The sequence below is a fragment of the Marmota monax genome, unplaced genomic scaffold, assembly GCF_021218885.2.
Source record: "Marmota monax isolate L192 unplaced genomic scaffold, Marmota_monax_Labrador192_F-V1.1 WCK01_AAM20220418_F8-fsc00050, whole genome shotgun sequence".
NCBI classification, from domain to species: domain Eukaryota; kingdom Metazoa; phylum Chordata; class Mammalia; order Rodentia; family Sciuridae; genus Marmota; species Marmota monax.
In genome coordinates this window covers 6,410,351-6,425,426 of record NW_026694552.1, presented here as the reverse complement: position 1 = coordinate 6,425,426, position 15,076 = coordinate 6,410,351, and the positions used below count along the sequence as shown (strand labels likewise).

The window sequence follows — 15,076 nt, the reverse complement described above, 5'->3', positions numbered from 1 at the left end:
TCTATTTCACTTCAAGGAAAGATATAAGGGCTACTCCTATTTCACATCCAGTGGAAAGAAAACAAGCCCATATTTCAAGCTAACTCTCTACTTCCTGAAATGATTCCATTCTGAGAGCCTGCATGAAAAAGGAGAGATAACTTTAGAAAAATGTGGTTCTCAGTGCAGGATAATAATTTCTTCTTCAGAGTGTGAACTTGAATTACTTCCTATTATCACACATGGAAATGTCTGTTACATCCCATTTCTAGTAAACTGAGTTGGTAGAAACAAAAAATGAGAATTCTCACTTTTGCTTTCTTTCCTCACCTTCAGAAAACCCATCAAGTCAAATGGGAATGAACTTTAAATTTTGACATATTCAGCAATAGTTGCTGATCAATGATAGTCATACTACCTTGTGGCTTCAGTTTGATTTTATTTTTAAACACCACTGAACTAGCAAAAGTGTGTTACGAAGTTTATCTCCCATATGTCTTTTAATACTTCCTAAAACATAACCAGATGCAAATCAAGATCAAGATAGAACTTAGCCAGATGAGCAGCCAGAAATTTTCAGATCTGAGGACTTTCATTTTAGTGTGCATCAGAGAGTAAAAGAAATCACCCAACTGACATGAAACTAACAACCTGGTTAGCCTCTAAGTCTCTCCATTCTCCTACAGGTATTTCTGAGCTATACAGATCTTACTGTAATGTATCTTCCATTAATTAAAATCCACACACATAAATATTCAAAGTTAGCTTTAAATAAGAAAAAATATAAAACATCTTTAACTGACTGAAATTGTTAATCTATTAGTATAGGAAAGAAAAAGGCATCTTTTGATTTTGAGCTTTTGTTCATCATCACACTATCATCATTCAAAACCTCATGGGGGCTTGAATTTTTTATTCCACTCATATATTTATCAGTGATATCTGCATACCTCTCACAGGATGCATAAATACTGAGTACAATTAAACCTAGTGCATATGTACAATAGATGTACACCCAAAGGCTGTTTCTAAATCAGATCTTTTAAATGCACTGAACTAGCTAGATACTTAATGAAAATCTAGTTAAAAATAGGAAAGTGGGGTATAAAAGGGAAGACTCTTTGTAAAGCAACCACTCTCGGTTAGTTTAATAGGTTCAAAGGTGTGTGTAACCACTTTTCAAAGGAAATGTGAGATGTGGATCTAGGGATGTAGCTCAGTGTTAGAGTGCATTCCTAGCACACGTGTACTAAAGAAAACTGAAAACTAAAACCTGAGACATGTATTTTTATTTTACAATCTGTAAGTACTTGAAAATTGTTGATCAGTATTTTATAGCTTATAAAACCTATCAGCATGCATTTACAGAGATGAAAAATTAAAATATGCACATATATAACAGAATCTTAGAATTGGAAAAGGTTTCAGAAAAGAAAGATTCCAATTTCCGCTCAAGGTAGAAATATTGCTGAGATAGCTCCACCTTATTTCATTTAGATGCTCAAATTCAACATGTCCATAAATGAACTTGTGTTCCCCCACTATCCTTGAAAAAAAATATCAGCTCCTTTTCCAATTATCGCTGCCTGGTAAATATCAAGCCTATAAACCTAGGAGTTCTCTCATTTACATTTATAACTTCAACTACTGGTGACGTCCAGAATATTCTGTTTCATTTCATTTACATATCTGTATATCTAGTGAACTCTCTCTGCTCTTTCAGGACATCAATGATTTCATATTTTTATTCACAGCATGACACCTCCACAAACTAGGTATTCAATAGTTGTTAATAAAGTATTCCTTAAAGTAGCAGTAAGAAGGGATTTAGCATTTATTGAGTACCTCCTGTATTCTGAGTACAATGTTAAGCACTTTACACACATTATTTCACTGAATTCTTTCACAAAACCTGTGAGGAAGGTATTATTATTATCTTCATCATATAGTTAGGAAAGTGGGGCTCAGGGTTATTAAGTAAATCAACTGGGAACATAATACCCAGTCACAGGTCAATCTAATGCCAATACCTGTGCTTTTTACACCTTAATTTCAATCATCTCACTTCCTTCACTGTATTTTATCTTGACTATTTATAAGAGTATTCTAAAGAGCAGGTTTCTACTTCTATTTTTGACTCTCTGTCCCTCCAAATCTGTCTCCTTCATTCTGATCACTTCCAGAATCATATCTCTTTGCTCTAGGGCCATCTCCACTTCACACTACACTTCTACTACTATCTTCCAGGGCTGCATGTCTGCATTCCTCAGCGTCTGTGTTGGAAGCTACCTGGGTTGATCAGAAGCATTGGGGAAAGCACATTTATGGTTGAAACCTATATAAAATCTACCAGAGTGCCACAGTTTTCCTGTCTTAGAAGAGTTATTCTACACAGAGGGAAAGTTCTCCTATTTTGCCTGAAGCCCAAAAACATGTTCCCAAATCAACGTGACCATTGAAACTCACTATGAAACTGAGCATGGGAAAATGTGCAATGGGTCAGGATTACCTTGAGTAAGGTCAAAAATACTTGTTCTTTTTTTTTCATACTGGAGTTTGAACCCAAAGGCACTTTACCACTGAGCCACATCCCCAGCCCCTTGTCCATAACTTTCAAAGGATTCTTAAGAGTCCTTGACAGAAAACTCAAGCAGCACAGGGCTCAAGTAACCAAACTTAACTGATTTCAGCTCTATGAAGAACAATGTAAAATGGTTACAATCTGTTGCTTATTGTAAGTAATTTTTCTATTCTGTTCTATTTTATTATCACATAGTAATTACTTTAGCCAATGGTGGGGAACTGGATACTTTTATTAACTTCTTCAAACATTTATTTATATGCATAAACTCTCATTTATGAGGTCTCGTTGTTCTGGTTACTCTTAGTGATTCAGCATCCTTTCAACTGGTCTATTTTTCTATACCTCCATGATTATCAAAACACTTTTACATACATTATCTCAATTAGCTTTCTCAATTTTCTAAAAGGTGGTAATATTATTACAAGAAAATAATTTGTCCAAGGTCATACTTGTTTGAAAATATTAATGCTAATATTCAAACTTATGGAGAAAACTCCAGAAATAAACCTATATATTTATGGCCAACTTATTTTTAATAAGAGGTTCAAGCTCATTCAATACACAAAGAAGAATCTTCTCAACAAATGTGTCCTCAGACAATTGGATCTCCATAAGCAAAAGGATGAAGCTGGAGCCCTACCTCATAACATATATAAAATTAATTCAAAATGGAAAAGTAAGGGCTGAAACAATAAAATTTTTGGAAGGAAAGTATACATTTTCATGAACTTAGATTAGGCAACAGCTTTTTAAAAATATCTTTATTTTATTTATTTTTATGTGGTGCTGAGGATCAAACCCAGGGCCTTGCGCATGCCAGGAGAGTGCTCTACCTCTGAGCCACAACCCCAGCCCACAACAGCTTCTTAAATGATACCAAAAGCACAAACGACCAAATAAAATATAAATAAATGGTATTTCATCATAATTTAAATCTCTAGGGCTACCAACAGAACCATCAACATAGTGAAAAGACAACTCACAGAATAGGAGAAAATATTTGCAAATCATATCTGATAGGAATCTGGCATCTAGAAACACAGAAAACTTATAACTCAACAATAAAAAAGACAAATGGCCCAATTTAAAAATAGACAAAGGGTTTTGAATACACATTTCTTCAAAGATGATATACAAATAGCCAAAACACACATGAAGACATGCGCAACATCATTAGCCATTAGAGAAATGCAAATCAATGCCACACTGTAATACTACTTCACATACACCAAGAAGGCTGTCAACAAACAAGCCAAAATCAGAAAATAGCAAGTGTCAGTCAGAATGTGAAGAAATTAGAGACCTTATACATTGCTGGTAGGGATGTAAAATGGTGCAGCTGCTTTGGAAAATAGCTCAGCAGTTCCTCAAAATGTTAAACAGTTATCATAAGACCCAGAAATTACACTCCAAGGAATATACCTAAAAGAATTGGAAATGTAATGTACTCATTGAAAAATGTGTACACAAAATGTACATAGTAGCAGTATTCATGGTAGCCAAAATGAAAACAACCCAAAAGTCCATTAAGAGATGAACAGATAAAGAAAATATGGTTATACATATAATAGAATATTATTTGACTGTGAAAGGAATGAAGTACTGATACTTGCTACAACATGGATGACCCTTGAAAACATTATTCAGAGTGAAAGAAGCCAGACACAAAGGCCATGTGTATTGTATGATTCCCTTAATGTGAAGTGACCAGAATAGGTAAACCCATAGGAATAGAAAGTGGATTAGTGGTTGTTAAGGGTCAGGAAAGGGGGAGGGGAATGATAACTAACAGGTACAATTTCTTTCTGGGATGAGGAAAATGTTCTGTAATTAATTATATAGTGGTGATGGTTGCACATTTTTAATATACTAAAAATCAGCGAATTAAACACTTTAAAATGGTGAATATTTTGGTGTGTGAATTGTAGCTCAATTTTTTAAAAAGAGAGATTCAAATCCAAATCTGTCTGACTCCAGAGTGGAAATAATTAACCACTGTACTATACTGCCAACTGTGTAATTACATAGTATTTACGAACTCTACTGGATTGCTTACTTCTTTTGATTGTTTTTCTAGGTCAGTGATTCCCTATCTAAGTTTTGCAATGCCCTGAGATATTGTTAATGATCAACAGGTGTCAGAAAATTCTCAACTCACAATTTTTATTCAGTTAAAAATATTCAAGTAGCTCCTGAAAAATATTTTACTCCTATCATCACAACATAATTTTAGAAGAAGGAAGTGGTATGACAAAAACAAAACAATAACATAGTGTTGCAACTTCAAACAGATTTCACATCAGTGATCTATGAGGAATTAAAGGATATGCTAAGGACAAAGACAGGACCTGATAGGGTGCAACCTGATGACAAGTAATCGTGAAACTTATTCCAGAAAACGCAATGGTTTGTCATAAAAATTAATGAAATGCCTGGGAGGGTAGGACCATTTGGTATATGTCCTGGTGTACTGTATGTAGTACATCCATAAAAACTTAAATTGAGCAACAAACTTTAACTCAATTTAAGTTTTTATAGTATCCTATATACAGAATGCAAATGCATAGTAGGTTAAGAAGCAAATGTCCATGTGCATATAACTGGATTAATTTGCTTCCAAATCATTGAGTTACTGCTGTGTAGTCAAATATATATGTTTATGTATTTGCCCTTGCTCTATTATAAAATTGTTTCTGTATGGTTTATCTTTATCCTGCTCTCTTCTTTAGGCTAAAATCCATGAAAAAAAAAACTAATGAGAATAAACTCATCAATGAGTTGTCAGAAAGTTCTGTGCCTGGGTAGAAATACAAAAGAGGAGTTTCGATGAGCAGGACATCACTAGGTGACAGATATCTTATGGGACCACTGTAATATTAGCAGTTTGTCATTGCCTGAAGCATCATTACACAGCACATGAGTCTGTGTGTATGTATGTATACTGTAATTTATTGTAAATGCAATATATATATATATATGTATCTATTATTAATTGGGTAATCTGAAGTTGCCAATTTATCATTCATATTTTTTGGTTATTCCTTAAGGCAAATTGAATGATGTGATTCTTCTCAATATAAAATTTCAGAAAAAAATAATGCATTCTACCCTTACAAGATGAAAGATTGATTTTAGCATAGCCTTCTAAATACAGCATCTAGATAACTCTGATCTGCACTTGGCAGAGTTCTATTACTTAAAATGTTATCTGAACATACTTAAATGTCCACTTATTCTAGCAGCTAATACGTCATCTAGTTTTCATCTTCTATTCTGCAGAGCATGGGTTCTGGGCTCTCACTACCTACCTACCTACCTACCAAACTACCTGAGGAGCCACAATCTTTTTCCTTCACAGAAAATCCATGAGTATCAAACCAAGCCTGACCTCTGGGCTATAGATTAAGAATTGACCTGAGTTGTAAGGTTTTATTTAAAAATAAATTAATATAAACTAAATGTTGTTCAGAATATCAACATTAATCTCCCATGAGATCTTCCTTAAAATATTAGAAACTGTAGGGGAATGAGAAGATGAGTCATGGCTTAGTCTAATGTTTCCTCCATGATAAAATATTGTTTAAGTTGTACTAGAATCATCAGATAATATTTTTAAGATGCTTTCCATCTCTGACATCTTATTATTATAGAGCTCCTGCTATTTGTTGATGAATAGGAAAGATAACTTGGGTTATTGTAAATTAGCTAATATGAACACAAATCTTATTTATTTTTCTAGTTTTAACTAGAAAGGCTAACAAGTGATGGACATCATCATCAAGGGAACTAAAAATGAACAAAATGCATGACTTTCCCTTGGCTAAGTCAAGGTGCTGAATTACAGTGGATGGTTTTGCCTGTTGTATCTCAAGGAAGTTACAATGAATGTTCCAGCGGACAACTGAAGAAGAGAGGAGTCCCAGGTGAGTATAAACTAAGGAGGACACCTTTTTCAACTGAAAAAAGAGGACAACCAAATCCCAGGACACTATGATTAGCAAAGGACCCTTTGAAGTTCAAATTCTATGCAAACAATGTGTAGAATTCTTACCATAGAGGATAAGGACAAAAGAAAAAGAAAAAGAAAAAAGAAACCCCCAAAAAGAGGGCTAGGTATTAAGTAATTGTAATTCATAAGAATAGTTACATTACATTTGTATAGTATTTTATAGTTTTCAAATTTCAAAGCCATTATCTTTTTTGATCATCCAAATAGAGTCTGGTTGTAGTCCGGGATCTAAACCAAATTAGCAGAACCATCCAAAGGAAGTCATTTCATCTCTTTGGGCCACAGTTTCCATATCTATTGGATTAAAAATACTTGTCCTATGCATCTCACAGGCTCTTGTGAGGATCAGATGAGGATAAAAGAAAATAATTAACCTGTTTGACAAATATAAATATTCTCATCATACCCTTCATAGAGGATACACATAAAACATGTTATTTTTTTTTATAAGCTGAAAATGTTTGGAAATTCATCCCAAACACATGCTTGTCATAATGGAGGATAATCACACTTCCCCACAAGATTGTTGGAAGGCATGTGTCTGTGGTATTTCTTATTCTCCTATGTATTCCCCTTTAGGCTAGGATCCCCCCCCCCCAAGGAAAAAAACCTATCTCTGTTCTCTTAAGCTCTCACGACACACAGGGAGAGCTCAGGACTGGAGGTTGATTACTGACTGGCAGAGAAAACCACAGCCAGTTCCTGTCTAATAGGTTATTAAAGCCTACTTAATATTTTATAGTATATGGATTTAATGATATTTTCCTTTCAATAATTAAATCCAACCATTGGGTATTTTATATAATATAGTCACCATAAACATTAAAATAATATGGAAGTAGCAGAACTAATAGTCCTGAATCTGCTGCAAATGCAAAAGATTAATCTAAGTAACCAAGAAACGGATTTGCCAAGGTAACACATGATAATTGACAGGAATCCTAAGTACAATTCATAACGCCTTTATCTTAATGCAGATTACACTGGCAAGGTTAGAAGGTTGGAGAACAAATGCAGAACAAACTTAATTTACCTACTGCTATCAGTACAGCTTTTCATCTATTCCAGGACTATTTTTCTCAGCCTGTTTCCCAATGAAATATTTGTGATTTTTTTTAAGTTCAGCAGTCCACCCGGATGGGCCAGTCATCTCTATTTTTACAGAATAAATTTTGCAATATATATGAATGTAAGACCTGCTGTTGAATGTTAGGCTGCAAGGACCCCAAGTTCAGGTCAGAAACAAGGGACAGAGAACAGAGGCCTACTTGAAATCAAACTTCTATTCTCCTGGGAACCACATGGATCCTAGCAACACTTAACAAAGGGCTATAGACAAAGTGATAGAGGATTCTGGACCGTAAACCATTTTTCTACCTCTGGGCTGTATATATTCAGACATTTCACTGTTCTGAATTAACATTGTTTGCCATGCCTCTGCATTATGATCCTATCAGGACAGATTGCAAATACTGGGATTTTTATATTTCTGGAGGATTTTAGATTATATAATGTGTTTGTTATCAGATCATCTGGTTTCAAGATACTCCAGAGACAGAAGAGGCTGACCTGCAGGAAAGAGGCTGAAACAAAGGCCAAGGTCAGGCAGTCAGAGCATTGCAAGGAGACAAGAACCCAAGTAGGATAACTCTTTACAAATGATACTTTGCCAATCCAGTTAGCCTGAACCAACATCCTAGTGTGTATTCAGGTGAACTCTACATGAAGAAGGGAGTGATTGGGTGTTGACACATTATTCAAAATCCCTCCATCACCCATACTTTAAACAGCTTATATCATCTAGTAGTCTTATCAGCATATATAATTTATAAGGAAAAATACAGAATCTGGAAGACTGACTAACAAAAACATTATATCTGCCTATGGTTACAAAGAAGGGGAATATGAAAAGAGTAACAGTCAGGAAGAGCCACAAACCTCTAGAGCCCATAAAAAACTCTAAGAAGACTTTTAATAAATGAAAGTGGATGCCAATACCAATTATCAGAGGAAGAGGGAACTGAAAGGGGAATAGCTATTTGCACAGGGGGATAACTAGAGTTGGAATTTCTTGTCTCAATGCCACTTGTCTGATCTTCTGACTTGTTAATGTGACCTAACACACTGGTTGAGAAACACTTCTCTAGTCTCTTTTTTTAACTGCTCAGCAATGAACACAATGCTTTTTGAGAGACCTGAAATATCAATCTTTGTGCAATACAACCTTCATATCAAATTTTCAATCATGAAAAAGTGAAGCGTTTCAAACTCTCCTGAACTATGGGATATCTAGTATGAACATGTTACACTTCATATTTAGATGATGCAATTCTCCAAATCAAGAAACCCAGCTTAAGTAAGGAGGCACTTCATGAACACAAAGCCTCATTTTTTTCTTTTTTGCACAGAAGAGAGAACAAAAATTTAATGCTAAATGGAAATGGAGCACCCTTGTGCCTCTTGCAGCTCCTTAGCAGCAAAGGACCTAAGACCCAGAACCCAAGAGCCCAGTTCCAGGGCATAACAGCTAGGGAGTTACCAAGATCCATAAAAATTAGATGACAGATACACACAAGACCAAGCAGGTACTTCCAAGAACAGTCATTTGAGACAGAGACTGCACCTCAGCCCTGTTTTCACCCTTTTTAGGGCATATGTATGTCACTATTCAAAAAGAGAAAACTTGAGTTCTAAGGGACTGAATGAACACACAGCATTCTCTCCTCTTCATCAAGCCAATGAGTTTCTCTGAGTGATAAAGACATATTCCTTCTATAGTTTCCTTCTCAATTGCTGTGATGTCAGCAGATTTTATGGGAGGAGGGATGGGGGAATGGACAGGCTCACTACCCAGAGCAATATTTGGATGCAATTATGAGACTCCACTGGCACTACTTTAAGTTCTGCAAGTTGAAGCAAGTTGCCCTGTTCTTAGACAAGGGATTAACTAAACCAATTTCATTTAAATCAATTTGCACTGTTCAGATGATATGCTTATGATGCAACCAAGTCACTGATTTGCAACAGTATTTCCTGGAGGTGGCCTTACAAGGTGCAACATGCTAAATGAGAATTTTAGCAGTCTTGAGAGTAAACAGAAGAAACATGACCAGTCCTTTACATACCTAGCCCTCTGCCCCTACCCTGAACAGCACTTCCCCGTCCTCATGCTGGAGCTACAAGTATGAAATCTAGCCTGGAATGAGCTGAGGGCAAAATACTGGGCCAAATAGTTAGTCCAGTCAACAGAGGACCCTGCACATTATAGGTGCTTAATAAATATTGTTGACTCACTGCTGCCAGATGCTAATCATGTTAATATAGCAAGGCCTAAAATTATTTATGCCACTTTTCATTAGAAATTAGCTAACTGCCCCCATATGGGCTAAAAATGGGTGAGGTTGTTTTTGAATGAGTCTGACTCAGATTGTTGGGTTAGAGTACATTAGATGTGATGCAAGACTCAACTTAAAATCATCACCATTACTCTGTATGCCTACTTGTAGGTATGTTTTCATACAGTTGTACATTCATTGGGGAAAAACAGACTTAGTACCTAAATACAATGATAGATTTGAATCCCAGGGAACTAATAATGGCAAATTAATATTTTGGTAAACTAGGGTTCCTACTTATACTCAGTCCACTAACCCCATAAAAGGTAAATGAAGTGCTTTCTTTGAGAAGTAGAATACTGAGGATTTATAGAATCCTTTCATCTTCAAAGGACCAAGCCAAGACTCACAATACCCAGTACACAATATTGTGCCTTTTATACAAGTAACCAACTATGAAAGAAAGGTCATAGGAATGTCCTAAGGCCATAAAGCCAATGCAACATCAGATTTGGGATGAACTCTCTGATCTTCTTGGCTCCTAGACCTGTATTTCAACCAAATAAATCAAGTTGTGAGGAACAATCAGGAGAAATCTAATTCACATTATATATCTGTATTAAGTTAATTGGGAAGGAATATATAAAAATAGCAAAGATTGTCTCTCCCTCAGGGCAGTGAGAGTGGACAGGCCGATAGATAGAGGGGTGTATGGGGGGTAATCATCTGGGGTAAAGCAAAACTACTCCCAAATAGAAGAGAAGTAGAGGAGGGGAACTCCAAAATTGGCAACCCCCTTTTATTGGAACATTGCCAGAGAGACTGATTGGAGTACAGGGATGTAAAAGAATGAGGTTAAAGGCCCAACTTAAGAATTACATGTATTAATCCCCATACTGTACTTATCTATTTGCTGCTTTCAAGATATTCTTTCATACGGGTTCCTCCTCAAAGACATGCAACCATAACCATCCACCCATCCCACAATCAGAAATCCTCATAAAAGGCAACGTGGTTGAGAAACAAGAAGCCGTATGGCTGGAAGTGCACAGGATGATGGAGAAAGGCTGGGGATGAGGGGCTCTGGTGGGAGGTTTGGATGAGTAAGTAGGTGTTACAAGGCAGGAATAAAGTGAGTGATCTTGAAAATGGGTGGGGGAGACAAAGAGGGACAGGAAGAAGAAGCGGAAGAAAGAGAGATAAGAAGAGGAGAGAGTGAGGAGGAAGAAGAGAAGAGGGGAGGGGAGAGGGGGGAGAGAGAGAAAGAGAGAGGAAAGCCCAATGAGCCCAGGACCCCAAATTTGTTGCTCTAAGAAGAAATGCCTCTGAAAATAGTGTGTTGCACACGAAGTGCTAAGTAACCTAAACCGGACCATCACCAGTAATGTTTCTGTAAATCTACTCTGCCGTTATTTACTTAATTCTCACGAGCCAGAAATGGAAATCCCCACCTTCCCCCGGTTCAGTCGCAGTCTGTCCTGTGGACATATGTAAGTTTTCTCTCTCCCCTACAGAGCTGGTTTCACAGCTAGGCCAGAAATAAGGAACCACCCAGACGGAGACTCGAGGATCGCTCCCCTGGCTGGAAAAGGATTAAGTTTCGCCAGGCCTCCCCGCAGACAGGGTGTCCGCAGCATCACAGGCTGCTGCGCCAGCACCGCTGGTCAGACGGCCGACCCAGGGGCGCCGCCCGGGCTGAAGAGGCTACTGGCCGCAGGAGCGTGGGAAGGCAGCAGTGACCTTTCCCAGACTCACGCTCAGGCGCCGGGGAGAGCTGCTCAACTGCTCTGCCCCGCACCACCCGGGCCCGGAGGAGGCCTCCAGCCACCCCCGCCCGGCACCCAGGAGTGCTAACACCGTCCCAGGAGGGCAGCGGCAGGAGCCAGAGACAGGCCAGGGTCCCTGTTGCTGCCGGCCCGGGCTTCACGGGCCCCGTCACCCCTTTCTGCTGACCCGGGAGACCTTGCCCAGCTCCGGGCCCCAGTGGCACCTGAGGAGTAGCCGGAACCGGGGCCGAGCCCTGCGCGGACTGCTACACTGGACCCCCAGGGCCGCGGCGAGAGGGCGCATTTTACCCATAGCGTTCCCGTGTGCCAGCCATCTCCTACGCGCGCTCAAGAGCGCTGGGCGCCCGTCTGCCTCCGCAGCAAGCTGGCTCGGGCTCTGGCGCGAGCTCCCGGGCCGCCGTCGCTGCCGCCGCCGCTGCCGCCACCACCACCGCTCTAGGCCGCCGCCCGCCTTCGCCTTCGCTGCCTCCGCTCAGCTGCCGCCGCCGCGCAGCCAGCAGAATCCGCCAGCCTGCGCGCCCCGCAGGGGACTGCACGGCAATAGTGACGCTACCGCTCCTGGATCTCCCGAGCTAAACTTAAGAGTTTTCGCCCCTCAGTCCAGGGGCAGCACCATGACACTACAGCAGCACCACTGTCATTTCCGCCGCCGCAGAGGGGAAAAAAAAAAGGCAATCCCTTCGAAAAGGGGGGTGGAGTGGGAGCATACAGGGCTGAGGCTGACACCCCAAGGGAGCACTGGGAGGGGCCCCGGCAGAAGGGGCGCTGGGCCACCTTCCTGAGCTCACCTTCCACCGCCACCGCCACTCCCAGCTCCCCCAGCCCCTCCTCTTGAGACGCGTTTACATGTTTTCTCCCCTGGCAGGAGTGACCGGAGAAACCTGAGCAAGCAAAGACAGAGGGTGGGTGGGGTTCGGGTTACTACTGTACCTACCAGCTGATTCCAGCAGCCTTTTCTCCAGCGCCCTGTCATCTTGAACGAAGACACCCGGAGAGGGGCCCGAGCGGGTGTGTGTGTGTGTGTGTGTGTGTGTGTGTGTGTGTGAGAGAGAGAGAGAGAGAGAGAGAGAGAGAGAGAGAGAGAGAGAGAAACAGAGACAGAGGGGAAGAGCGCAGAATGTGTGTGAAATGAAGAAGGAAGACTATGGCCAAACTCTTCTCCCACCCACCAGCCCCCTCGCCCCACAAACCCCCAGGTTAGAACAAGGAAAAGGCCGTTGCACCCGCTAATGAGAAAAGAGTATCTGGGTCCACCGAACAGGTCCTCGGGATGAAGCTCCTCTATGCAAAGTTAACTACAGAGTAAAACAAAAATAGTGGAGGAGACAGAAAAGGGCAGACAATTGAAGGAAACCCAACCCCTCTTTCTTTTTACAAAGGGAGAATGGCTCTGTAACATTGGCCTTGGGCAGAAGTTATGCAGATGTATTAAAGCTATCAGAGAGTGTGTGTGTGGGTAGGGGAGTTTTTTGCATCTTCAAATCCTTGATGAGCAAAACAAGAGGGTCATTACAAGGAGGACAATGGGGCAGATGCTAGCTATCCAGGTATACAATATCCCTAAAAAGCTGATTGGTCCATTTGGAACCCCAGAGCCTCCCATTGGTCTGGAGTCGGCCTGTCTGCTGACCTTTCATTGGCTCAGAGACCACCGCCCCACTCACAAGGTGAATGAGAGAGGAAAGGAGGAGGAAGCCCCAGAAAGGACTATTTCTAATAAGGAGCAAAAGGTGAGAAGGGAAAAGAAGCCATATAATGGGAGGAAACAATTCCTCTCAGTTAAGCCTTCCATTATTGTGTACGGGAACAAGTCCAGAAAAATTAAGGTAGCTCTGGGTGTATCCTGTCAGGGAACCAATAGTATTTAGCCAACACCCCTGTTAAACAATGTGCTGGACAGCACTGAGGTGGAAACAAAGGCAAAAATCACAACCAAGCTACCCTGTGAAAGTCCAGCGCTAGGAGAAGTAAAAGTTAATGAGTCACACCAAAAACACAGGCAACAAAGGCAAAAAATAAACAATAGGACTACATGCAACTTAAAAACATCTGTACAACAAAGAACACAATCAACAGAGTGAAAAGGCAACCTACAGGATGGCAGAAAATATTTGCAAACCATATATTTGATAAGGAATTAGTATTCAGAATATATAAAGAACTTCTAGAACTCAATCAAAAATACTAAAAATTGGCAAAGGATAGACATTTTTTCTAAAGAAGAGGAATGAATGGCCAACAAGTATGTGATAAGATGTTCAACATCACTAATCACAATGAGATGTCATCTCACTCCTATTAGGATGGCCATTATATTGAAAAGTGAAAATAATAAATGCTGACAAGGTTGTAGAGAAATTGGAACCTTTGCACACTGTTGAAAAATGGTGCAGTCACTATGCAAGGGATTTTAAATTGGTGTAGCCACTATAGAAAACAAGATGGAGTCTCCTCAAAAAGTTAAAAATAAAATTACCATATGATCCAGCAAATCCACTTCTGAGTATGTGCCCAAAAGAAATGAAATCTGTATATAGAAGAGACATCTTGACTGAATACACTTTCTTCTCAGCAGCACATGGATCCTTCTCTAAAATAGAAGCAACATCTTCACTCCCATGTTTATTTCAGTACTATTCAAAATATCAAAGAAATGAAAATCATCTAAGTGTTCGTCAACAGATTAATGCATAAGGAAAATCTGATATATACATGCCACGGAATACTATTCAGCCTTTAAAAAGAAGGAAATCCTGTCACATGTTATAATATGGATGAACTTTATGCTACATTAAATAAGCAATCAAAAAAGACAAATATTGAATAATTCTACTCATATGAGGAGTCTAAAATAGATAAAATAAATCAGACTCATAGAAACAGAAATTAGAATGGTGGTTGCCAGAGGCTAGGGCGTGGGGGCATGAAAATTGTTGTTTGATGAGTGTAGAGTTTCAGTCATGCAGGATGGGGGCAGTTCTGGTGATTTGTTGCACAATATGCATGCACTTGACAATATTGTTCTGTGTACTTGGAAATTGTTCAAAGGGTAAATTTTATGTTATGTGTTTTTTTGCCTCAATAAAAAAAGTTAATTGCTTTTTTAAAAGTTAATGAGTCAGGCTGGATATGGTGGTGCACACCTGTATCCCAGCTACTCAGGTGACTAAGGCAGGAGCATCCCAAGATGGAGGCCAGCCTGGGCAACTTGGTGAGGGTATCTCAAAATAGTTCAATAGTAGAACATTTGCCTAGCACATGCAACACCCTGGGCTCAATCCCTAGTACTACAAAAAAATGTTAATAGGTGAGAAGTCTGCTGATCTCACCATAACAGAGCAGATAAATAAATTGTGTAGTTGCTAAAAACAATCATATATAT

General features: G+C 39.4%; 1 protein-coding gene across 5 annotated transcripts in view; it reads right to left on the bottom strand.

Moving 5' to 3' along the window:
* The window catches only part of Mid2 (midline 2), a 103,889-nt gene extending 89,612 nt beyond the window's left edge, over positions 1-14,277 (bottom strand). The window contains exon 1 of one of the 5 annotated variants that reach the window (XM_046420737.2): positions 14,171-14,277. In XM_046420737.2, coding sequence (XP_046276693.1) covers positions 14,171-14,240 — 70 coding nt within the window. In that variant the 5' untranslated portion in view covers positions 14,241-14,277. Of the gene's footprint in view, positions 1-11,897; positions 12,507-12,628; positions 12,862-14,170 lie in introns of those variants that run through there. The other 4 variants (XM_046420739.2, XM_046420742.2, XM_046420741.2 and 1 more) reach the window with 4 other exon arrangements.
* Positions 14,278-15,076: the final 799 nt, after the last annotated feature.